General features: G+C 48.9%; 1 protein-coding gene across 1 annotated transcript; it reads right to left on the reverse strand.

The window, feature by feature from the left end:
• Positions 1–4774: 4774 nt before the first annotated feature.
• Positions 4775–26560, reverse strand: LOC128847402 (E3 ubiquitin-protein ligase TRIM41-like). The gene is made up of 8 exons (XM_054046793.1): positions 26288–26560; positions 22387–22956; positions 18627–18722; positions 14076–14306; positions 11358–11380; positions 9451–9566; positions 7025–7057; positions 4775–5349 (listed from the first exon to the last, which is right to left on the reverse strand). Exons 2-8 carry the CDS (start codon positions 22792–22794, stop codon positions 4775–4777), a joined length of 1482 nt encoding a protein of 493 aa, XP_053902768.1. The 5' UTR covers positions 22795–22956; positions 26288–26560.
• Positions 26561–26796: the final 236 nt, after the last annotated feature.

Raw genomic sequence — 26796 nt, forward strand, 5'->3', positions numbered from 1 at the left:
TGGAGTATGCGATTGAGCCAAGATGTATTGTCGTCAGGAATCCCAGGCAGTTTTATTGCTCAGAAGTATCTGGGCAGCCTGCCAGCCAAGACGGACTCCTGCGGACCTGCGTATTGTTGTACAGTAACTCAACTCTGTCAAACACATTTCCTTTATCTGGCTGCAATGATAATGTCAACTCCAGGGCACAGAGGGGTGTTCCCATCACTCTTTCATGACCAGAGAGTGGTATACAAGACCCACCCCGATCACTCTCCCCCGTGCACCCTTAAAGCCCTCGCTCCCAGCTCCCTGCTATGATAGGGACCCCCTGCAAAAGTCACCAGCATGGTGGACATGGGGGGGATAAGCCCTGCACAGAGCGCAGGGTGACTGGGCAAAGTCACCCTGCAGACATTGCTGTGGGGAAGCAATGTCTGACATGAACCCGGTGGAACCAGTTGTACAGAGCTGATCTGTAGAAGGACACGGTCACGGAGTAAAGCCAGTGCCCCGCCAATGCTGGCTGAGTGTTTACTGAACACCACCACTAAACCCCAAATGGATGCAGAGTGGGGAGGGGGTCTGCACTCAGTGGGAGAGACACCCTGAAGTTAATGGGGGGAAGAGAGGGGAGGAGAAGCAGGGTAAATACACCCTGCATTTTCTTCTCTCCAGACACGCTGTGTAACCCACTGCTCAGCTCCTCCCCAGAGGAGCTGAGTGTGTTACAGCCCTAGTTATCCAGCCTGACTCTATCTCAAGCTGCAGTAAGACACGCTTTTTTAGCTCTGGCATTGTCTGGTTGATCACTGGTGTGTCAGCCAAGGCGGGGGCGGTCGCACCTGTTTGCAGTGCTTTGGAATACTGTTCCTCAGTGTCAATGCAGGCAGAGGGGCTAGCAATGTACTTGCTGTGTCAGTCCACACACATGCATGAGTCAGCCCTGCTGGGGAAGGATGGTTTTGTGGTCAAGGCACAAGACTGGCCTGCGGAAAACCTAGATTTAATCCCCAGGTCTACCACAGATTCCCTGGGGGACCATGGACAAGTCAGTGCATCTCTCTGGGCCTCAACTACCCATCCGTAAAGGGTAATAATCCTTCCTGTTGTCTTGTCTTTTTACATTGTCAGCTCTTTGGGACAGGGACTGTCTCTTGCTGTGTGTCTGTGCAGCACCCGGCACAACGGGGCCCTGATCTCAGCTGGGGCAGGGACTGTCTCTCGCTGTGTGTCCGTGAAGTGCCCGGCACAACAGGGCCCTGATCTCAGCTGGGGCAGGGACTGTCTCTCCCTGTGTGTCCACGCAGCGCCTGGCACAACAGGGCCCTGATCTCAGCTGGGGCAGGGATTGTCTCTCGCTGTGTGTCTGTGCAGCGCCCGGCACAACGAGGCCCTGATCTCAGCTGGGGCAGGGACTGTCTCTCGCTGTGTGTCCGTGAAGCGCCCGGCACAACAGGGCCCTGATCTCAGCTGGGGCAGGGACTGTCTCTCCCTGTGTGTCCGTGCAGCACCTGGCACAACAGGGCCCTGATCTCAGCTGGGGCAGGGATTGTCTCTCGCTGTGTGTCTGGGCAGCGCCCGGCACAATGGGGCCCTGATCTCAGCTGGGGCAGGGACTGTTTCTTGCGGTGTGTCCGTGCAGCGCCCGGCACAACGGGGCCCTGATCTCAGCTGGGGCAGGGACTGTCTCTCCCTGTGTGTCCGTGCAGCGCCCGGCACAACGGGGCCCTGATCTCAGCTGGGGCAGGGACTGTCTCTCCCTGTGTGTCCGTGCAGCGCCCGGCACAACGGGGCCCTGATCTCAGCTGGGGCAGGGACTGTCTCTCGCTGTGTGTCCGTGCAGCGCCCGGCACAATGGGGCCCTGATCTCAGCTGGGGCAGGGACTGTCTCTCCCTGTGTGTCCGTGCAGCGCCCGGCACAACAGGGCCCTGATTTCAGCTGGGGCAGGGACTGTCTCTCCCTGTGTGTCTGTGCAGCGCCCGGCACAACGGGGCCCTGATCTCAGCTGGGGTAGGGTTACCATATTTCCACAAACAAAAAAGAGGACACTGGGGGGGGGGGGGGAGGAAGCCCCGCCCTAGCCCCGCCCCGCCCCATCCACTCCCTCCCACTTCCCACCCCCTGACTGCTCCCCTCAGAACCCCAACCCCCCCTGCTTCTTGTCCCCTGACTGTCCCCTGCTGAGAACCCCCTACCCTAACTGCCCCCCCCCCCAGGACCCTACCTGTCCCCTGACTGCCCTGACCCTTATCCACTCGCATGGGTGGCAGGGTTGTAGAAATTTTGGTGGTGCCCAGAACCCCCCACCCCACCTGCCTAAGGCTCTGGGAGGAGGTCTGGGGTGCAGGTCCTCGGCTGGGGATTAGGGTGCAGGAGGGGTGCAGGTTCTGGGATAGAGTTTGGGTGCTGGGTGCAGGCTCCGGGCTGGGGCAGGGGGTGGGTGTGCAGGAGGGGGTGAGGGGTGCAGGCTCTGGGATGGAGTTTGGGGGTGAGAGGCGGTGCAAAGGGAGAGGGTGCAGGCTTTAGGAGGAAGTTTGAGGGCAGGAGGGGGTGGGTGGGAAGGGGGAGGGGGATTGGGAGGGAGTTTGGGGATAGGAGGGGATGCAGGGGTGAGGGCTGTGGGTCTGGGGATGAGGGGTTCATGATGCAGGAGGGGGCTCAGGGATGGAGCAGAGGATTAGGGTGTGTGGGGATGAGGGCTGGGGCTGGGGGGTTTGGGGTGTTGGAGAGGCTCAGGGCTAGGGTGGAAGGGCAGGGTAAGGGCAGCCTGTCTTCCCATTAATGGATGGGGGCACTAGGACCCGGGGGCAGCAGACAGCAGTTGCTGCTGGCTCTGGCAGTACACGCAGACAAGGGAGAGGCAGACAGGGATGGGGAACCCGCGGAGGGGGGGATGCGCAGAGGGGGGATGGCAGGTGGAGGCTGGGGACCCATCCAACACTCCCCCGCTCCCTAACTGCCCACCCCCACTCCCCTTACCATTCTGGCTCCACGTGGGTCGGTTTGTGTGTTACAGAGGACTACAGAGAGAGGGAGGGGGGAGCAGGGGAGGGCTCTGGCTGCTGGAGGCCAATGGGAGCGGGTCAATCGGCCTAGCCGCCCAATCAGCAGCCACACTCTGCATGGAAGGGAGGGAGGGAGGCGAGGGAGAAAACCTCCCCGGACATTTTAACCTTGTTACCAATTCCTCCCGGACGGCTATTTAGAGACGCAAAAGCCGGACATGTCCGGGGAAATACGGACGGATGGTAACCCTAGCTAAATCCTTTTCATGTCTTAATATGCTATATTACTGTACTCAATTGTCTCCAAGATCAAAAGGGCTGGTTAGCATTTAGATGGAGCTTGGGAAGTAATAATGTTATTGTCCTCATCTCTCTGAAACTTGTGATTCCACATTGTGAACCAACTGTAAACCATCTGGGTAGTTTAAATGGCTGTAACTAAAGGCATTATCTTTGAATCACCCACTGAATAAAGATCACAGAGTATTGGTGTTTGTTCTCATCAAAGCCCACGTGGTGAAGTTGCCTCATCAGCTTGCCGGCCTCCTTCAGCTACAAAAGAGAGACCTTGGGCCTGATCCTGCTATCTCTACTCTGCTGAATTTTAAACAGGGATAGTTTAAGCCGTGGGAATGAGATCCCCAAGTGATTACTTGAATGCCCTGGAAAGACTCATGGAAGGACTCTAGTGGGCTGTAGTCCACGAAAGCTTATGCTCTAATAAATTTGTTAGTCTCTAAGGTGCCACAAGTACTCCTGTTCTTTTTGCGGCTACAGACTAACACGGCTGCTACTCTGAAAATACATCTAAACTGTCATTTGGTATCCAACCTTTTGGATGATCCAGAAAGACTCATTGCAAACTAGCAGAATGACCATCTCTGCCATGATCCTGAGCTACAGACTCACTAAATCAATTGTAATGTAGACGATTCTTTTAACCATTTACTAACTCTCTTCTTTTCTTTTTTATTAATAACCCTTTAGTTTTTAGTTACTAAGGGGATTGGCTGCAGCGTGAATTTTGGGTAAGATCTAACGTATATATTGACCTGAGGACAGTGGCTTTGGGATTGGAAGAACTTTATATGTGATTTCTGGTTTTAGTAATAATTTATCACAAAAGACCAGTTTGGATGGACAAGCCAGGAGCTGAAATGCCGAGAGGGGACGGTGCTTTGGCTTCCTGTTAACCAGTGTGGGGATATAAGAGCTCATTTTGTTACTGTTTTGGTGAATCTAATTATAGAATAAACCATCAGTTTTTGGGGGTGTATCTGCCCTGTCCTGAATTGGGCATTCTCAGTGGTGATTCATACCAGGCAACAGTCACACCAGTAACAATTCTACTGTCAGCAAATTTAATAATATGAACATACACCATCCAAATATGAATTTATCCACATTTTAGAAAGACCACTTTGGGAGGAAAGTCAGATACAATCAATTGCTTACAGCAAAATCAGGGAGATTTCTAAAAGAAAAATGAGTTACATGAAGAACAAATATGGTAATTTTTATACACAGTTTGCACTTGATGAAAACAACTCTGATGCGACAGATGCTGGACATTTTAGTTGAACACCGTGCATCTCAAGGGAGTTTTCCATATGATCCGTTCATTTTTATTTCATATTCCTGGTATTGCCAGAGCTACGGGTAGAGCATCACTCCCCTTCAGCTCTGTCTGTGTGGCAGGAGACTGGCTGGCTGAGTCCTCCAGGTCATAGAGATAAGGAGGGTTGGGGGCTACAGGAGCCTGTTACATGGGCACAGACAGGGCACCTCACGGACCCAGTGTGAGGTGGGAGCATTGGTCCAGGAGAGCGAAATAGTGCTTGGAACAGAGCACAGAAGAGCTTCCCTCAAGTCCCACCCAGAAGAACGGGCGGATTCTCTCCCTGGCGAAAGAGGCCGTTGGGAAAGTGAAGATCGGGTCCCCATGACCAGCATCGAAAAACGTCACCTGCCCCCCTTCATAGTCCAGATAAACCCAGATCCTGCGGGGTGCCTGGCTCGGGGAGAAGGGGATGAGCTGCTGAGAGGACGTGAGAGCCCAGTACTGATCCTCCCAGCACTGCACAGCCCAGATCCCCCGCTCAGGGTTAACGCTGATCCCTCCCTTCCTGCTCACAGACTCTCTGGCCACCCCCACAGACCAGAGTCCCCCGTCCTCCACCTCCACCTCCCAGTAATGTCTGCCCGAGGTGAATCCCTCACAGCCCAGCACACAGAGCTCAGTGTCAAATCTCTCAGGGTTGTTGGGCAGATTCTGCCGTGTGTCTCCCCATCTCAGACTTTTCCGATCCGCAGACACAATGAGTTGGGGATGGGCCGTGTCTGGATCCAGAGTCACGTGTGCTGCAGAGAGAGAATCAGAGCGTGAGGGGCAGAGCTCAGCCCTGGGGCAGGGTCTGATCCTGTCAGTGACAGAACCTGCCCCAGCTGGGGAGTGACTCAGGCAACCTCCCCCCTCCAGGATTTACCCAGCTCTGCCTGGGGAGCAGCGCTGAGATCTCAGCCATGGGCAGGGGGGATTCACACCCCTGACAGAGCTAGTTCAGTGACAGAGTAAAGGGATCAGCTCAGCTGAGCCAGGCCCCCAGACCCAGCATCTGATTCTCACTTATTCCATCCTTTTGCTTGGGGGAAAAACAAGGAGGGTTAGAGGGAGGTGGTTTTAAGCCACATTTGTCCTTCCTCTAGTCTACCTGGCTTCTAGTTACAGAGGCTTCAAAGCAGAGACCAGCCATAGTGTGATGCATCCTGTCTGTGCCCCCAGCAGAGCCGTCCCTTAGGTAGGGCAAATCACAGATGTGATTAGAGATCCTGGAATCATGGGAGGCTCCCAGTAGATTACAGGGAATCCAAAATCCTCCTGTCCAGTGATTCAACTCTTCACACCTCGTCTCCTTGCAGAGCCCCCTCCCTCCTAACGATTAGCCAGCTGAGCAACAGAAAAACTGCTTTTATAGAGACATCACTGGCCCCCCCAGGACTGTGTGTAGCTGCGGGGTGGGTGAGGACACCGCACACTTACTGAATGGCTGCTCGTCTTGTGCTGGTCTATCGGGGACTTTCCAAACCCCACACTGCTGGCCCCAAGGCCATGCAATGGCTAATACAATATTGCCAACTTCAAGAGATCAAATCTCATGAGATTGGCCCAACAATCATGACATTTTAAAAAGGATTCTATTGTGGTTTTTAGGCCAGTCTCTTGATTTTTGAAATCCCCTGGCCCCTCCCAAGGGTGTGCGCATGTGACAATTAGTATTGTCCACTCTCCCACATGTACGATATAAGGTGATTTTGGCTCCTGCTGCAGGAGCTCTCACCGCCACATCTGCCCATCTCCTGCCCAGCAATTAATCCTGTTCCCCAGCCCCAATCAGTTCTGTTCCCATCCAACCCCCCGCAATTCAGTCCCCCAGCCCCCATCATCACCCCCCATCAGTTCAGCACCCCTACCCCACTGCCCTCAGTTCACACTCCCAGCACTCAATCTATCTGCTCAGAACCCACCATCAATACAGCCCCCCCCAGCCCATCAGCCCCCTGCTCACTTCAGGCCCCCTGCAGCCCCCAGGCCATAATAAATCCCTCCCAGCCTCACCTTTGCTCCTCCTGGGGTTCTTCACCCTCCCTAGGCCTGGGGGCTACAGTGGGGTCCCCTCTCCCACTTCCCAGGGGAGCAGCCGCACTGGGGTGGTGACAGTGGGAGCTCCAGCCATGCCCAGGGCAGTTGACAGGATTTCTAAGTAAAATTAAGCCTCATTTTTGGAACTCTCAAATGTCGGGCTTTTTTTTCAGACACAGCTCTATGGTGAGATCATGAGTGAGGCTTAATTTAAATTCTAATAGAGAAAAGAATCTACTTTTCTGTTTTTAGGAAAGATCTCTGTAGCCACCAGTAACACGGTGTTCAGCTCCTGTCAAATGCAAAATTGAAACAAAACCTGAACTACGGTGCTGCCAATGAGCCACCATGATTCATATGAAAGCTTTTGCTCCCTTTTTGATCCCAGAAATTTACCTTTCTCCACCCGCAGTCTCAACGACAGTGAGTCTAGAGGAAGAAAAGGGTGAAAAAGACAAAATGTTATGTTGTCATGGTTAGAGATATATTCACATTGTTAATGTTCTAACACAAAAGCAAAATGAAAAGAAAACAAACTTTATTCAGTTATAGTTAAGGAGGCCAAGTGCAATTCAGACCAATACAAACCATTACACACCTCACTAAAAAATAACCACAGGTGCTTAATTGCTGTGTAGACAAACCCTTTGAAAGCAACACATAATTCACAGACAGACCAATACACAGAAACCGTTTCACTCATTAGCATTCAATCAACTTTAAATCTGCCCCTGTACCACTAGTACAGGGGTCAGCAACCTACGGCACGCGTGCCAAACATGGCACGTGAGCCGATTTTGATTGGCACACTGCTGCCTGCCGCGGTCCCGGCCCCCAGCCCCACTCAGCCCCCCCGCCCACCGCTCTCCCCTGCGGGGGCAGGAGGCAGAAGCTTGGTCCTGCGGCAGCCAAGCTTCTCCCCTCCCCCACTTCTTCCCCCAGCGTGGTGCTTTCCTGCACCTCCCCCCCTCCTCCTTCTCCCTGTTGCCGATCAGCTGATGGCCCTTGGGAGGGGGAGGGGGAGCAGCAGCAGCGTGCTCCCTGCTCCGTAGAGGAAGCAGAGAAGAGGTAGGGTCGGGGCCTTGGGGGAAAGGGGTGGAACAGGGCATATCCCTTCCAGCCCCCTGCCATGAGCCGCTCAGGGCAGAGGGCAGGGGGCTGGGAGCACCCCAGCCCTCTGCCCTGACCCCCCCACACACACACCCAGCCTTCTGCCCTGCACCTCCACACACCCCCAGCCCTCTGCCCTGACCCCTGAACTCCCCCCCACACCCAGCCTTCTGCCCTGCACCCCCACACCCCCCTGCCCTGACCCCTGAACTCCCCCCCACACCCAGCCTTCTGCCCTGCACCCCCACACCTCCCAGCCCTCTGCCCTGACCCCTGAACTCCCCCCCACACCCAGCCTTCTGCCCTGCAACCCCACAACCCCCAGCCCTCTGCCCTGACCCCTGAACCCCCCCCCAGGTCTGGGGTCCCGGCTGCCAGCCCCTTGCCAGCCGGCGTCCTGGCCACAGGCCCCGTTCAGCCCGCTGCTGGCCTAGATAAACAGAACCCCAGGCTGGCAGCGAGCTGAGCAGGCTGGCGGTGTAAGATCTGCATTTTAATTTAATTTTAAATGAAGCTTCTTAAACATTTTGAAAACCTTGTTTACTTTACATACAACAATAGCTTAGTTATATAATATAGACTTAGAGAGAGAGACCTTCTAAAAAACGTTAACATGTATTATCGGCACGCGAAACCTTAAATTAAAGTGAATAAATGAAGACTCGGCACACCACTTCTGAAAGGTTGCCTACCCCTGCACTAGTACTTAGTAAAACTGGCTCATCCTTCCTGACAGACCTGATGGTCTCATTATCTCCAGCTCAAGAGGATAAAAAGTGGAGAATCTCTAAAGCAGGGGTGGGAAACCTACGGCTCGCGGGTAAGATCCGGCCTGTTGCTCAATTTCATCTGACCCGCAGCACCGCTCCCCTCCCCCGCCGTGGGGTTGGAGCCGCGAGTGCTGACTCGCCCTGCCGCGGGGGCGGGGGGGAAGCCCTGAGCCTCTGCACAGAGCCACGGAAACTAGGAGTGGGGAGAGTGCTGCAGCAGCCCCAGGTTTTGCGCGGGGTCCCGGATGCTGGCCCCACCCCCAGCTCTGGTCTCAGCCCCCTTACCCCGTCCATGTCTTGCCCCTCCTCCCGGAACCACGGCCCAGTCTTGGCACCAGCTCTGGGGAGAGGGGGCACAGATGGGGTAATGGGGGGTGCCAGGTAGAAAGTTTGGGACCACTGGCTTTCAGCATCCCCACTGTAAAATTGTTACAGCTCCACTGCCTCCAAACCCCCTATGGGGCTGGAGCTGCGAGCATCAGCTAGGCCTGCTGCGGGAGGAAGCCCCGAGCCCCCACACCCCCTCTCTGTCCCACCTCGGGTGAGCGGCCCGCGATTGATTTTTTTCTGTGGGTCAATGGCCCATGATAGAGAAAAGGTTCCTCACCCTGCTCCAAAGCAAGAGAGGGACTATGATGACACACAAGGCCTTGCAGACAAAAAATCCAAACAAACATACTTCAGAAACAGGTAATACAGCAGGAAGCTCAAGCTCAGGTCAACGTTCATAGCTGCTAAGAAAGGAAATCCCCAGGGAGTGCGAATGTAGGCCCCAAACCCAGTGTGTATGTGCTGCATTGAGAGCTGAGGAGGGAATTCATAGGTTCCAAATGATTACCTGACTATCTCCATCCACAATCATTGTCCCTAAGAGGTTTCCCCAGCTCTGTCAATTATCAGTGTAACATATGTGAGAAAATTACCTGGGTGACTGTTTATTACCTTTGATTTTCTTCATTATGGTCTCCACAGATGCATTTCTTTGAGAAGATTCCCAGATTCTCCATTTCAGTTCAGAAGAAAAGGCCACTGGGTTCTGAAACTTCTCCCTCTCGCATCTGAAGAACAACCCAGTGTTACTCGTTGTGGAGCTCGTTCATATTTGTGTTTTACTAAAACATATTTTAATCTAGTGCAGGGATCGGCAACCTGTGGCATGCAGCCTGCCAGGGTAAGCACCCTGGCGGGCTGGGCCGGTTTATTTACCTGCTGCGTCCGCAAGTTCGGCCAGCTGAGGCCTCACAGTGGCAAGACGGGTGGAACAACGTCCTCCTGTGTCTTACATATGACACTCCTGTTAATACATCTGTGGTGGGGTGTTCACCCCACATCAGCCCCCAGAAAGAGTGAAGGAAGCTGAGAAAGAGGAGATTAGTGAGACAGGCCACACACGAGGGGATTAGGCCAGAGAAGCAACCCCGGATTGGACGATGAAGCTCAGCTAAACAGGTGACGGCTGGGCTAGTATAAAGCCAGGAAGCTGGCAACAGAAATGGTTACAGTGAGGAAGTATGTAGTCAGCTCCTGTGCATTAGAGAGGGAAGGAGGGAAATCCAAGGAAAGAGTAGGATGCCGGGAGCCTGGCCCTGAGGGAAGGGTGTCCTGAGAAGAGAGAAGGTTTGAGAAGAGAGCCTGTGGGAGGCAAGTGGGAAGCACCCTAGGGAGAAAGCAGCAAACATTGGGGACTGAACAGACCTTGCCTGCATGTGGTAGGGTCCCTGGGGTGGAACCTGGACCAGTGAGCGGGCCCGAGTTCCCCTACCAGCCACTGATGGAGTGGCATTGCCTGGACAGTGAGACTAGGGAGACTCTATACCCCAGAAGGGGAAACCATTTGGTGATCTGGCTGGAGGCTGAGTCACGAAGAGCAAGCTGCAGCTCTTGGAGCGAGAGATGAGGCTGCAGAGTGAGAGAGACACAACGGGGGAGAGACGGCAAGGGGAGGGGTTGGACCTGGAAGAGAGCTAATCCCCAGAACAGCCAGGAGGAGGCACCACCTGTGGTGAATATAGCAACCTGTGACAGCATCCCACAATGACATTTGCCTTTTTCACAAGAGCTTCACACTGCTGACTTATTCAATGTGTGATCCACTTGAACTCCCAGATCTTTTTCTGCCGTGCTATTGACGATCCAATTATTCCCCATTTTGTAGTTGTACATTTGATTTTTCCTTCCAAAGTACAGCACTTTGTCTTTATTGAATGTCCCTTTACATTGATTTTAATCCTTCCTCACTCTGCCCTTTGTCTCTTGTGTCTATTTAGACTGTAAACTCCTTGGGGCAGGGACTGTCTCTTACTACGTGTCTGTGCAGCGCCCAGCATGTTGGGACCTGATTTTGTCTTGAGCCTCTAGGCACTGCCATAGTACTACTGATAATAGCACATTATAAACTCCCTAGAGCAGGGAATGTCTCTTCCATCATATCTCTTGCCATGCCCAGCACACGGATAGAGCTCACTGCATAATAAGAAACAATTAATAAACAGCTCATTGAATAGTCGTCAGATGGCCCTGACTTTCCATCCCTACCCACCTCGGTCGAGTTTGGAGTCTATGACCTAGAAATGAAAAACGCATTCTCCATCCCCAATCTCCTGAGGTCTCCATTCCACCAGCTACACTATAAATAACACCCCTGTCTGTAGGTAAACAACTCTTTTCTCAGGTTGCTCTATTCTGGAGTCTAGTCAAAATGACAAGAGCTTCAAGATTAGATTTATCAGATGGAGATTGGGAACCAGCCCCACACTCTGTACTGCTGGACCATGGGGAGCCAGGTCTCATGTCCAAAATCCCTTCCCTGCACTGGGAAGTGAAAGGGAGAGTGAGAAGGAGCCACCTACCTGCTCAAGGTGCCTTTGATGTCCTAGAGGAGAAAGATAAAAGGAAATTCAGTCCCATTTATCACATACTGGGGATCCCTCCTGCTCCGGAAGGGACTCACTTTGTCTTCACAGTTTGAGGTTCAAAGTGAAATTATTTGTTATTTATTAACACAAACAAAACCTTTGAATGTGTTGCCTTTGCTCCTTTGGAAAAAAGTTCTGTAAGGGCAGGATCTGGGCCCAGGAAGTTTGTACATGGAGGCACAGAAGTTCTTTATGTAACAACATTTGAATAACCACCCAGCACATGGAATCAGAGGGCTCAGTCTTATGATGTGTTGAACAAAGATCTCCCGAACATTCACAGGTGTGGGGAAGATCCCCTCCTGCAGACTCCAGTGGGTCCAGAGGGAGGGATGCCCCCATGCTGTGCTGCCCCCGTGCTGTAAACTCTCTCCCCACTCTCCCACAAACATTTTGAAGGCCTGTCATGTGGACTTCTTGACAGCCACAGGAAGTTGGGGCTGGGTGAGAACAATGGGTTTGGGGTACAGAGTAACAGAGGGCCATTCACTATCCTAAGCCCCAGGAAACCTGAGGAGTGAAGAATGCTGCCCAAAGCAGATATTGGTCGCAACAGAGAATCTGACCCTAGATATCAGCTAGAGAAGTCCAGGATGCTACATTTTATTTCTCACCTTCCTTCTTGTTTGCTACTTAGAGGCATTTTTGAAAATTAAAATCATTAGAAGGCTTTTGGAATTTTAACAACTACTAACACTTTCAGAGTAGCATAAATAACGAACAGCTTCCCTAACTAACTTCAGTTCTGGCAGAAAAAATCACCTCATGTATCAATTTTAAGGCGAAAATTTTCCCTTTTTGTGGTATGTAGGAAGAGTGGCAAAATAAGGCTTTAAATGGAAACTCAGCTTCAATCTTAGCTATTTCCATAATTAAAGACTGGTTCCACCTTTCATCTTTTGGAGTTAGTGTCTGGAACACAGGAAATGCCGGACTGGCTCAGACCTGAGGTCCATCTGGTCAGTATTCTGTCTCCAAAGGTGGACAGTGCCAGATGCTTCAGAGCAACATGTAAGATAATCTGCCCCCCACATTCTCATCCTGCTCTCTAACAGTTAGCGACTGGCTGAAGCAATGAAGCATGAGGTTTAATATCACTCTGCATATTCTTGTTATCCATATAAATATCCGATCACTTTTTGAGTTTTGCTAAATGCTTGGTCTCAACGACATCCGGTGGCAATGAGTTCCACAGTCCAATTACGTGACGTGTGAAAAAGCGTTCATTGCATCAGTTTTGAATTTGTCACCTTCTAATTTTCTTGAATGTCCCTTTGTTCTTGCATTATGAGACAGGGAGAACAGAATTTGGAGTTTGTCATTTTTGGAGGAGCCTTCCCCCACTAGAATTCAAAAGAAGAATTGTTTTCATTTAGGACTTGATCCTATGACCATTGTACTCAAGAAGTATATTTCCATTGACTTTAATGGGCATTTTATCAAGCCCTTAAGGAAAAATAATGTATATTTTAGCAATACTGTATGTTCTCCCTTTCACACTGTGATGCTCTGTACCTCAGGAGAACACCCTGCACCCCCATGTTCATCCTTATACTATGATTGTGTGGTATCCAATGCAAAGTTTGTCATGTCAGGTGTCTTTGGAAGGCTCATGATGCACTGAACATTGTTGTTATAGTGATGTTAGAGGCTGTAATTTCATGTATATAGTTATGAGGCTGAAAATGTGTCCTCCTGGCTTAAAACAAGCCCAGGCAAAACTCTCCAGGAGTAGAAGGGCAGTTCACACCTCATCAGGGCATGTGTGGGACAAACCCAGCCCAGCTGGACTCTCAAGTGAGTCACCCCCCTTCCCTTGGTCATTTTGGGACTATGATGAGGTAATGCTCACCTAACTCTGAAGGGGGGAGGGGGAGTGGCAAAGCCAAGAGGGAAGAAAGAACATGATAAAAGGGAGAGACGTTTGCCATGCCCGCTCTCTTCCACCTCCATCTACAGACACCACCACCAAGCGACTGGAGCGCTGATCAAAGGGGAGAGCCTGGCTGAAGGGCAACCAGCCAGCCTGTGGTGTGAAGCATCTAAGTTTGTAAGGGCACTGAAAGTGTTAAGATCAGCTTAGAATGCGATTTGCTTTTGTTTCATTTGACCAAATCTGATTTGTTGTGCTTTGACTTATAATCACTTAAAATCTATCATTTGTAGTTAATAAAGCTGTGTGTTTATTCTACCTGAAGCAGTGTGTTTGGTTTGAAGCGTGTTAGAGACTCCACTTGGGATAACAAGCCTGGTACATATCAATTTCTTTGTTAAATTGACGAACTCATATAAGCTTGCAGCGTCCATTGGGCATAACTGGACAGTGCAAGACGGAAGTTCCTGGGGTTGTGTATGGGACCGGAGATATTGGCTAGTGTCATTCAGTTGCACAATCCAAGCAGCAGCTGGCCAAAAGTGCTCACCCGTGTAGCTGGGAGCAGCTTACATGACAGAGACTATGCGTGAACAGCCCAGGAGTGGGGGTTCTCACAGCAGAGCAGAGTAAGGCTGGCTCCCAGAGTTGAGGATCGGAGTGACCTAGCAGATCACAGGTTCAGATAACACCAGGGAATGTCACACACTCCTACACTCCAAAAGTGAAGGGCTTCTTGCCCTGTGAAAAGTTCTGGGGTGTTTCTAACACCATCTCACCTGCAGGAATTCACTCGCTGGCAGCTGGCACTTCTGTTCCATCTCAGTGATCAGGGAACTGAAAGAGGACAGTTCCTCAGATAGTTTGGCAACATACTCATCCCTCCTCTTTTCAATTTCCTTATTCAGCTCTTCCAACTGGGCCAGCAGGAGTCGCTCTTGTCTCTTCAGAAACTGGTGTAGTTGCTGAAAGTCAGACACAATCTTTTGCCTCTCCCTTTTTAGCTGTTTCTGAAATGAAGCGATTCAAACAGAGAAAGCACAGGTCAAGAACAGGAACATGGAGTGAGTTATGGAACATTTTATAAAGCCTTATGTATGCACATGGGAGCATGTCATTGCAATCCCCTAGAATTTAACTCCTGATATTTTATGGAGAACAAACTCTATGCTCAGTAGACAAACGATTTTCCAGTGGATTTTCAAGAATCCTAACCGGTGTTTAGAATATGAATGTATCTTGCATTATTAGGATATTCTATTATCAGTGGTGTCTAGAAAACCAGATCCTTCAAATAACAGAAAGTACAGCAGGTGTGGGATCCAGAACTGGACAGGCAAGGATTACTTCTGGGGAGCAAACAGTAGAACCCAAAGTCAGAAGCACTAGACTTGAATTGGGGAACAGATGCTCTCCACAAAATACACTTAGATGAATAGGGTCATGTTTCTAAAACAAGGTTTAAAATTAGAGCACCAGCAATTGCTCTGAGGAGTGTTGAATGCACAGTTTAGGATATATACATTTTGTCACATCATAAATCTCCAGTTTTAATCCACAGAGGGATTCTGAGCACAAATTGAGTGGCTGGCAAGACACGTATTTGCATATTCAAATCTGAGTTTGCAGAACACTTAGAAACGTGTGCATGTGAACTGGACAGAAGCCCACCAATTCGTGCTCTTTCTGGAGCACTCTAGCTCCTAATACCCCAGGAGCAAGAAACTTACATCATATTTAGAACCCAAGTCTTCTTCATGGCAATGTCGAGCAGCGATATCACTAGGGCCTGTTCCAAAGCTCACCACAATCAATAGGAGTCTTACCAATGACTTCAGTAGGATTTGGTTCGGTGTTAAGTGACCATCCTTCTCTGGGGCAGCAGATTTCTCTAGTGGCTGCCCGCACTATTCTGTTGTGGTTATTATTCGAGGGCTTTCCCTTAGCCCTGCCCTGGTTCTAGTCACACAGACAGAAAGCAGAAGACCAAAGTCTAAAGTGCAGGCAATGCGATTGTGATGCTGTACCCCATAAGGCTTTATGGGAATATGACATAACTGGAATATGTTTTGTGCTGCCTGTGCCATGTAACAGATCTCTGTAAAGGTTATGGTCTACTATATCTATTCATCCGATTTGTACACATATATCATTTTGTACTTGAGGTTACGAATATTGACTGTATACGTGCTTGATTTCTAAGTAAGCTTTGTGAGGCATTTGGTCAGCTTCTTTAGGAAGGAATTCGCCAGGTTAAGTACCTGATCAGGAAGCACTTGGGGAACAATGCATTTTGGAATGCTCCAATCCACATAAGAAGTTTTCCTGGAGACATGCAAGATACCATGTGGGCAATGGCTTTGGCCTGTAAAGACTGAGTCATGCAGGGACATGTGACTTGCCCAGGTGACTCCAGAACTCCATCTTGGAGCTGGACTTTGCATAGGAGTGAGTCTCCACCCACAAGAGAAAGTCTATTTAAACCCGTGGGAGAGCCCTCCATTTTGTCTTCACCTGGTTAAAGCAGTAGTCCCCAACACGGTGCCCGCGGGAGCCATGGCGCCCGCCGGGGCATCTATGTGCGCCCGCCTACTGGCCACCGGACAAGCAGCCGCCAAAAAGCGGCAACGTCAAGAAGCGCTGCCGCCGAAATGCGGCTGATTTTCGGCGGCATTTCGATGGTGACGCTTTTTGATGACGCTGCTTCCCGGCGGTGACGCTTCTTGGCGTTGCCACTTCTCGGCGACATTTCGGTGGCTGCTTGTCCGGCAGCCACGGTCCTCAGCAGCTAGTCGTCCAGCGCCCGCCACACGGAAAAGGTTGGGGACCACTGGGCTAAAGAGAAAGCCTCTCCATCCCAAAAGAGACCTGAAAGAAACTGCAAGGGGGTGAGTGATTGTTGGACCCGGACTAACAGGAGATTAGTCTGTAAAAGGGAGCATTCTGGAACTGGTGAGGATCTTATCAGTATTCAGTTTGATTAGACACAGATTTGCACATTTTATTTTATTTTGCTTGGTGATTTACTTTGTTCTGTCTGTTACTACTTGGAACCACTTAAATCCTACTGTCTGTATTTAATAAAATCACTTTTTACTTATTGATTAACTCAGAGTATGTATTAATACCTGGGGGAGCAAACAGCTGTGCATATCTCTCTATCAGTGTTATAGAGAGCGAACAATTTATGAGTTTGCCCTGCATAAGCTTTATACAGAGTAAAATGGATTTATCTGGGTTTAGACCCCACTGGGAGTTGGGCTTCTGAGTGTTAAAGACAGGAACACTTCTGTGAGCTGCTTTCAGGTAAACCTGCAGCGTTGGGGCAGGTAATTCAGACCCTGGCTCTGTGTTGGAGCAGACGGGAGTGTCTGGCTCAGCAAGATAGGGTGCTGGGGCCCCGAGCCAGCAGGGAAGGCAGGGGTAGAAGTAGTCTTGGCACATCGGGTAGCAGCTCCCAAGAGGGTTTCTGTGATGCCAACCCGTCACAGCGATGTTTATTGGGGTTAGTTCCAAGCAAGCATATCCATAGCTCAACACGCCAGCACAGTCTGTTCCGTGGTATCCCCCTTCCCAGTTCTGAGGACGCAAAGCCTTGCTCCGGGTCCCCTTCTCCCCAGCCCTGATGCCACAGAGCCTTGCCTGTGTCCCTGTTCCCCATTGCCATTTCCTCCTTCTAAGCAGGTCCAAATATACCTGCAGTGCCCCTTACACCTTATGGCCATGTTCCGTTTTGGAGGGTCATGAGTTTGGGGTCTTTGTCTCTCCTCTTTTGTACCCCATGGGAGGGGTGAGGAGTGAGGTGGTGTTCTGGCCAAGGCCAGGTTTTTCTTTGGCTTTTAGTGTTTCTTATGCCTCCCCCACACTCCCCATTCCCCCTCTGCCCCTCCTAACTGGTTGCTTGACCTTGTCTTGAGAGAGGAGCCAGGAAGCCTTCCAGTGTATGCTCATATATCCCACCATACCCTGTAACACAGGGGTAGGCAACCTAGGGCACGTGTGCCGAAGGCGGCACGCGAACTGATTTTCAGTGGCATTCACACTGCCCGGGTCCTGGCCACCGGTCCGGGGGGGCTCTGCATTTTAATTTAATTTTATATGAAGCTTCATAAACACTTTAAAAACCTTATATACTTTACATACAACAATAGTTTAGTTCTATATTATAGACTTATAGAAAGAGCCCTTCTAAAAACGTTAAAATGTATGACTGGCATGCGAAACCTTAAATTAGAGTGAATAAATGAAGACGTGGCACACCACTTCTGAAAGGTTGCCGACCCCTGCTGTAACACTTTATCTATTCCCATTATACTAACAAACCCATCTGGCCAGGCAGAAGCCACACACCATGTCTTTGTCTTTGTTCTTCACACACATTAGTAAGGATGTAAGAGTATCAAAAGTCAAACCCAAAATTCTATCTCAGGTTAACAAACAGGCTTACATGCTAACAGTTCTGTCTGTTGAAAGACAAGCCAAAAAATGGGGGAGGAATTTGCAGAAAAAAAATAATTGAAATTTCAAAGTCGTTTCCATTTTTCAGTGTTCAAAATGGAACAACTTTTAATTTGTATGGAAAATATCCTGAAATAACTTGAAAAAAATTCACGTCTGTTTCCCCTTTTTTCTAAAATGTAATAAAATAATGTCCATTTCTATCACCACCCCATTGTTCCATTCTCTCTGGAACTCTTCAAAAGTTCTCCCATTTTAGAAAAACTGGCAAAAAGAAAAAGGAAAAACTAGGAGAAAAAACCTGGAAATTACTCATGTTATTGTACTCAGTAGCAAAAAGCAGTAAACTGGGAAACAAAGGGATAAAAAAATTGAAATTCTGAACATTTTTCAGCTTTTTAAAACCAAAATGAAAACTTCAGTTTGAAATGAAAATAAACATTTTTGTTCATTCTGAAATTTCCTTCCAAAAAACTGATTTTTATTTATTATTTATTTATTTGCAAAAGACATTTTCCGATGGAAAAAAATTGTTTTCTACTAAATCCCATTTTGCTACAGGACATTTCTGTGGTTGAAAAATTTCAACCAGCTCTATTTGAAAGACCTAAAGAAGAAACTACTGTTAGCTAAACAAATTACACTCACATTATCAATTGAAATATATGGATTATTAAAACTCTTTCCTTAACATTCCGTTTTCCTGTTTATACTCAATTCAACCAGAACAGTTATTCTTTACAATGAGAATAAATAAGTAGGAATCTTTCATGGAAGGGAAGATGTTTCTCACTATTCTTCTTCTGTTAGACTAAGCAGAGTATCAACAATGTCCCTGTGCACATTTGCCTCTGAGTAAGAACGGCACCTACCAGTAGTTCCTGGCTTTTATGTTCCCCACTCGATTTAAATGATAGAATCTCTTCTCTCTCTTTCTTCAAACTCTCCAAACGGCTCTGAATTTGGTCCTAACAAAAGAAAAACTGGTTTAGTTTTGGTTGCTTTTGGAGGTTTTTCCCTCCATTTTATTTATATTTTCAAGAATATTAAATACATAGTAAAATGGGTGAGTGCTCTAACCACCTGGCTATAGTCATTCTCATGCTTGCGGCCTCTCTCTCCCTCCCACAAATGACTCTCTAAGTATTTATCCCCAGTGGAACAGCTACAACAGGAGGGATGGAGGGAGCCCTACCTCAGAATATCCCAGAGAGAGGTGGCAGATCCCCGTTCAGATCCCTTCTCCTCATCAGGTGGAGGGGAACTTGAACCTGTGGCCTCCTATATCACAGGTGAGTACTCTAAACACTGGGCTAAAAATCATGAGGGAGAGCTTTCTGTGTGTGAACTCACCTGAGGGGCCCGAGGCCACCTACCAGATTAGGCCCCACACGAGTTAGGTGGACTAAGGCTGATCTTCCCGGGGTCATGAATCACTCTGGGGTTTAGCTGGGAGATAGGCATCTAGATGCCTTAAGTGAGGCAGCAGTGCACATGGCCAGAAGCAGAAACACAGGTGCTGTGGGAACTAGTTACTGAAAAATACAGATGCCGAGTGAGTTTAGGCACCTACAGGGCTCAGCCGGAGTTTTGTGAATTGCAGTGGAGGCTCCAACTGGGGTTTAGGCACCTAAATAACTTCTAGCCACCATGGATGTAGAGGCTCTCTACACAAACATCCCACACACAGATGGAATACAAGCTGTCAGGAACAGTATCCCTGATGATGACACAGCACAACTTGTTGCTGAGCTCTGTGACTTTATCCTCACACACAATTATTTCAAATTTGATGACAATATATACCTCCAGACCAGTGGCACCGCCATGGGCACCCGCATGGCCCCACAATATGCCAACATTTTTATGGCTGACCTGGAACAACGCTTCCTCAGCTCTCGTCCACTCACGCCCCTTCTCTACCTATGCTACATTGATGACATCTTCATCATCTGGACCCATGGGAAGGAGACTCTGGAAGAATTCCACCATGATTTCAACAGCTTCCACCCCACCATCAACCTCAGCCTGGGCCAATCTATACAGGAGGTCCACTTCCTAGACACCACATTACAAATAAGCGATGGCCACATTAACACCACCCTATACCGAAAACCCACCGACCGCTACGCCTACCTTCATGTCTCCAGCTTCCACTCCGGACACACCACACGATCCATCGTCTACAGCCAAGCGCTGAGGTACAACCGCATCTGCTCCAACCCCTCAGACAGAGACCAACACCTACAAGGTCTTCACCATACATTTTCAAAACTATGATACCCGCACGAGGAAATAAGGAAACAAATCAACAGAGCCAGACGTGTACCCAGAAGCCTCCTGCTACAAGACAAGCCCAAAAATGAAACCAACAGAACTCCACTGGCCACCACCTACAGTCCTCAGCTTAAACCTCTCCAACGCATCATCAGTGATCTACAACCCATCCTGGACAATGATCCCTCGCTTTCACAGACCTTGGGAGGCAGGCCAGTCCTCGCCCACAGACAACCCGCCAACCTTAAGCATATTCTCACCAGCAACCATGCACCGCATCATAACAACTCTAACTCAGGAACCAATCCATGCAACAAACCTCGATGCCAACTCTACCCACATATCTACACCAGCAACACCATCACAGAACCTAACCACATCAGCTACAACATCACCGGCTCATTCACCTGCACGTTCACCAATGTGATATATGCCATCATGTGCCAGCAATGCCCCTCTGCTATGTACACTGGCCAAACTGGACAGTCACTACGCAAGAGGATAAATGGACACAAGTCAGATATCAGGAATGGCAATATACAAAAACCTGTAGGAGAACACTTCAACCTCCCTGGCCACACAATAGCAGATGTAAAGGTAACCATCTTACAGCAAAAAAACTTCAGGACCAGACTCCAAAGGGAAACTGCTGAGCTCCATCTGAAGAGTCTTGCATCTGAAGAAGTGAGGTTCTTACCCACGAAAGCTTATGCTCCCAATACTTCTGTTAGTCTCAAAGGTGCCACAGGACTCTCTGTTGCTTTTTACAGATTCAGACTAACACGGCTACCCCTCTGATGCTGAGCTCCAGTTCATTTGCAAATTTGACACCATCAGATCAGGATTAAACAAAGAGTGTGAATGGCTATCCAACTACAAAAGCAGTTTCTCCTCTTGGTGTTCACACCTCAACTGCTAGCAGAGGACCTCACCCTCCCTGATTGAACTAACCTCGTTATCTCCATACTGATTCTTTCCTGCATATTTATACCTGCCTCTGGAAATGTCCATTACTTGCATCTGACCAAGTAGGTATTCACCCACGAAAGCTTATGCTCCAATACACCTGTTAGTCTTAAAGGTGCCACAGGACCCTCTGTTGCTAAGTAACTTCTGTGAGTCTAGGCTGCACTGACAGAGAAAGTGAGCTAAGGACGGGGCTGGACTGAGGCTTCACTTCCTCAGTGCGCACGTGTTCACACTCCGCTCATGCTCACTGCGAATTTTCTGAGCAGTCTCCGAACCACATTGTCATGCTGGGCACGTTTTGCTATATCACCGGCTTGGGCATTTTTAAGTGGGCCTGAGAAATAATCTTCTTCCCTCCCACTAAGCACAACCAATTCCTGACCACCCCACCAAGCACTGGGATTGCCTGAGAATTTAGGGGAGAGTCAGTGAGATGATTCACTCGAACACTTTGCAAACAGATCTAACCCAATCATACACAGAAACTGTGGGCATGTGGCTTCTTTTAATTTCCCTATACCCCAGCTTCCTACCCAAAAAAGACAGCCGAGCTGCTTTGTCCTTGCAACCATAGTGCTGAATGTACATCAGTTACATTTTCAAGACTTCCTGCTATAAAAGATATCTAACGTGGCTTGGTTTTTATTTTGGAGAGGGCAGAGAGGGAGAAAGAGGGGTGTTGTTTGGCTGAGGAAAAGATGGCAAGGAATAGACATAATTCTTTCCCAGTTGCCAAAGCCTGTGTGTACACCTCCCTGATCCTCCACCCTCTTGCCTCCAGATAATGGGACCCTGGATCTTCATTTTGAAAATATGGTCACCCTACCCCTGCCTCTGCAGATTTCAAGAAATCTGTTGGAATGGGCCAGGCCTGCATCTGTAACTTTCACTCTATGCATCTGAAGAAGGGGTTTTTTTTACCCACAAAAGCTTATGCCCAAATAAATCAGTTAGTCTTTAAGGTGCCACCAGACTCCTTGTTATTGTCCATTCTGTCTGTGTGAGAAGCAAACCCTGCATCCCCCATCCTGCAACAATTCAGAGGAAACTGTAAGAGCTGGAACTTGTAGAGTTTCCTGTCCCCACCTGGATTTTTCCCTGCACAGGGGATGACCTTGCTCTAGGGCACACAAATCATACCCTGCTTTACATATCCCAGTACTATTAAAGCCATACAGCCCTACAAAAACTGTATGTAGAGCAGGCCTTAAAAACATGTCTCCTCAACGTTCTTCCTGTATAAAATCCCTTCTGTCTATCTTGTGATTGTAGGAAGCTAGTTCTATTACGTGGCTGGTTTTATATTTCTCAGATGCCTCTGTTCTGAATTGTTCGAGCATGCCTTGGCTGGGATGCGTCCCAAATGCAAAAATGACTAATTCTTACTTTATAATCCGTGGCAGCCTCCTCGATAGGAACCACAGAGTGTTCTTTGTGACTGCGGGACTCTCTGCACACCACACAGATGGGGGTTTGATCCACTTCACAGAAGAGTTTCAAAATCTCCTCATGTTCTTCACACGCTTTCTTCCCCCTCGGCTCTGGGATGTTTTTCGCTATATCGACTATATTCCTCAGCTGCCAGTTGGGCTGGAATTCCCCTTCCCCGAACACTTCTCTGCACTGAGGGCAGGAATAGGAGGGGGAGGTTTTGGACTCCTTGCAGTACTGAATGATGCAGGCTCTGCAGAAGTTGTGCCCACACTTGAGAATCACCGGATCGTTAAAATAATCCAGGCAAATGGAACAGTTAACAGCCTCTTGGAGATCTTTTACCCGGTTTCTTGCAGCCATGGCACCTACAAGAAAGAGGAAAGTAACTTTCACTTTCACTTTGCTCAGAAATGTGACTATCCCGGATTGAAACTGGCCAGCGCCCTTCCTGCATCTGCCTGCCTTCTGCCTCCTTGCTGATCTGTTGTGAGTGTGTTCGCTGGGACCTGGGGTCCTTCAGGTCTGGAAAGGAGAAAATATAAGGAGATAGTGGAGTGGTATATAAAATAATTAATATATCGAGCTCCTACATTTGTACAGATTAGACTTTAAACAAATATTTTCCCAAACTGTCACAAACAATTAAATAAATCAAGTCACAAGAAAAGAGCCAATCATAAAATCCCTCATTCCATGCCCATAAAAACTTTATAGAGGCCAACAGTATTGGCATAATTATGTCAAAAATATGCCATTATACTTTCCTTCAACCATCATAGTTAGAAATAATTTTAAAAAATTTCAAAACAGGATCTGATGTGAATTAGAAACAGATCAGAGTTGCAATGTGAGTTTGATTGGGACTGGAACTTTGCCAAAGTTCTGGTGTTCTCGATCTAATCAGATCCATTTCTAATACAAATAATAACAGGTGTAATTGTATTATTACTGTATGTTGCAACATTTAAAAACTTGCTACCAGTTATCTAAACAATAAAATTAAAAAGCCAGAACTATAGAGTGCCATGTTAAATCCGCTTTTTAATGTATTTGAAACATTCAACTACATGAGGGGGTGGGGGTGGGAAGGAAATAAGCGAGAGCAGTTGCATAGGGTTGTCACCTCTGAGGTACAAAAAACTGGGACATCCAGGATGGTCATGATCTCCTAAAACAGGACAGCTGGCAGTGTGTGCTGAGCACCTGTACAGATTTCCCAGGACAGCTACCTCCAAAAAGGATAATTGAAAAACCTGGACAGGTGACAACCCAGCTGCATGAAATAACAGAGCATGGAGAAGCATGTCACCCGCCTGTGACAGATGGGTTTCACCCCCCCCGATCCTCCCCCCGTCACTGTCCCAAGCCGAAGACACCACTGAATGACATTAAAACATGGATAATGAGGACTATTTTACTGTAGTAGAGATAGGGTGACCAGAGAGCAAGTGTGAAAAATCGGGACGGGGTGGCAGGTAATAGGCGCCTATCTAAGAAAAAGCCCCAAATATTGGGACTGTTGGCATAAAATTGGGACATCTGGTCACCCTACGTGGAGGAATTCCCTGCTGTGACAAGGCAAATGATTCTGTGGTTCAAAACAAGAATTAGCCATGGTGTGAATTGGCTGTAGCTCCACTGGAGTCGATGAGGCCACATCCCAGCTGATGTGAACTGGCCATAGCTCCATGGGTGAGGATCTGGTTCTATATCTGTAGTCAGAGGCGTCCAAAAATCATGAAAGTGGCTTAAAAATCATGAGCTTTTGAAAAAATGATAAATGTTGGGGGCTTCTGGGTTTTTGTGTTTTAGCTTTTTGAGCAGATCTTTTAGAAAAGCCTCCAAACTTGATTTTAAAAATTGTCAGTGATGGAGAATCTGCCAACAGTCCTTGGTAAGTTCTTCCAATGGTTAATTGTTCTCACTGTTAAAAATGTCTGTCTTATTTCCACTCTGAATTTGCTTAGTTTTAGCTTCCAGCCATTGGATCGTGTTAGACCTGTCTCTGCTAGGTTAGTTATTGTGAGGGATATGGTTTTGTCATGGTAAAATTAAGCAAAATTCATGGAACAGTCATGCAGGGAAATGTACAAAATCAGGGAATGGCCACGGCGGGGCTGACAGCCGGAGGAGCCCACCGCAGGGAGCTGACGCTGAAGCAGTCATGGAGATCTGTTAAGATCACGGAATCCGTGACCAAATTGTATCGTTAGTTATTGTGATGGGGTGTGCTCCCCACACCGGCCCTGAGAGAGAGGGTGGGAAGTTTGTGCCAACGCTAAAGGCTCTCTAGGGCAGAAGAGAGCAGCACATGGCTTGTTCCTGATATTAATACTTAGCACTTACTGTGTCGAGTGCTTTCCATGTTCAGGACAGAGGGGTTGAAATAAGGGGGACACATTGGAGAATGAAGAACAGGAGGACTTGTGGCACCTTAGAGACTAACAAATTTGTTAGTCTCTAAGGTGCCACAAGTCCTCCTGTTCTTCTTTTTGCGGATACAGACTAACACGGCTGCTACTCTGAAACATTGGAGAATGTGGCTCCCCCTCTACAAAATCCTTCTCCATGTTTAGGGGGTACAACAGGGCAGCCACTCGCAGTGACACCAGTTATACCAAGATGACTGGCTGCACTAAGGCTTATCCCAGTACAGCTATGGTAGTAAAAAATCACCCTCAACCGACCTCCCAAACTCATACAAATTTTAAGAGTAGCTCAGGCCTGGTGTCACTGGGAGTGGCTGCCCTGTTGTACCCCCTAATGTCAAATATGGTGCTGCAGGCGCTCCATGCCTGTTTCGCCCTCCAAGGTGCATCCCCTCTGCCTTCCCCACATAGGTCAGGGATTGGTGAGGTGGCTTAGCCCTCTGGCCACGTTTAACCCCTTATCTCCAAGGCAGACCATGCTACAGCAGGTGAGACATTTATCTCTTTGAGACTGGAGCCACACACTACATGGGGCAATGTCGTCAGTCCATTGGGAAACGGAGACTAATGCAGAAGAGGGCAGCTTGCTCGCTAAGTGAGCGAAGGACCTCTCCAAATCTATGTCACAGCAATGCACTGGGATTGGCTCCGGCTGCCCATTGGTCTCCACTTGGAGTTTAAAGTGTTGTTTTTAACCTATTGTGCCCTAAATGGTATGGGGTCTGCTTAGCTGGGAGATGTCTCTCCCCTTTGCCATTCTGCTGGGTCTGCAATTTAAAAAAGAGGGCATCAAAATGGCCAACCCTAAGCATTCAAAAATCATGAGATTGGCTGAAAAAAATGATATTTTTTTAAAGTCGATGATAGTTTCTGTTTATTTGCCTCCTGGATTTTTTTTTTTAGCCTTTAAGAGTCACACGGTTTTTAGCTTTTCCCTACAACCATGAGGTCTGGTACTGTAATGAAAGCTAAAACTGAGGCTTTGTCTACATTAGCAATGTTAAAGCATGGCTGTGACTCTAAAAAAAACAAAACACCCCCAGGGCCATCCTTAGGATTTATGGGGCCCTATGCAGTATTTTGAACTGGTGCCCCTATGCCCGACGGCAGAGGAGGGACGATATTTTAGAGATGTGATTTTATAATCTTCAGCCGCACACAAATGAAATATTTTTAAAACAAATTTTAAACCAAGGTCCTGCAGACTGACATGTTCTGAGTAAATATGACAGTCATGCACCACTGTTTTTGTCAGGACATTCAGAAACTGACACTATGTACCTGGGGGTTGGCAAATGCCTGTTAAATGGCTCCATTACCCCTTCAATGGCTCGTTAACAGTTTGGATGTTGAGCTAATAGGTCTGTCGGGCTGGAGCCCTTTTCACTTGTAAGTTAACTAGATCCCCGCCGGAGGAGACTCACCAGGCTGCAGCAGTCACAGCAACAGGGATAGGAAGAGGCGGGTGGACTTGACCCAGCGGTGCCCCAGATTGTCGGGTGCCTGCGTATGGTGCCGATGCCTCCGGACAGCTCTGACCGCCCTGGGCGGCGAGTTCTACGGGCCCGGGGGCCCCGGGCTCCACCGATGTTCGGGGCTGGGTCTAGGGTGACCAGATGTCCTGATTTTACAGGGACAGTCCCAATTTTTGGCTCTTTTTCTTATATAGGTTCCTATTACCCCCACCCCCGTCCCGATTTTTCACATTTGCTGTCTGGTCACCCTAGCTGGGTCTCTCCCGCGGCCCCGCCTGCCTCCCCCGGGCCCCGGAGCATCCCCGCTTCTCCCCTGCAGCTCCCTGCTGGCTCCACTCAGCTGGCTTCAGGCATCCACTGCGGCCGCAGGGTCCTAGTGCCCCGCTCCGCTACCCCTGCCCCTGCCCCTCCGCCTCGGACCCTTCCCTTTTCCGGCAGGACCCCCACCAGCACAGGGC

The sequence above is a fragment of the Malaclemys terrapin genome, chromosome 13 (genome assembly GCF_027887155.1).
Source record: "Malaclemys terrapin pileata isolate rMalTer1 chromosome 13, rMalTer1.hap1, whole genome shotgun sequence".
NCBI lineage: Eukaryota > Metazoa > Chordata > Testudines > Emydidae > Malaclemys > Malaclemys terrapin.

Bases quoted from the DNA above. Each gene is read 5' to 3' on its own strand.
- LOC128847402 (XM_054046793.1), bottom strand. From the start codon at position 22,794: ATGGCTGCAAGAAACCGGGTAAAAGATCTCCAAGAGGCTGTTAACTGT. The intron at 18,723-22,386 runs GTAAGAATTAGT...TTCTTTTGTTAG, and splicing joins AGGCTGCCACGGATTATAAA to GACCAAATTCAGAGCCGTTT. The intron at 7,058-9,450 runs GTAATAAACAGT...TTCTTCCTCTAG, and splicing joins CATAATGAAGAAAATCAAAG to ACTCACTGTCGTTGAGACTG.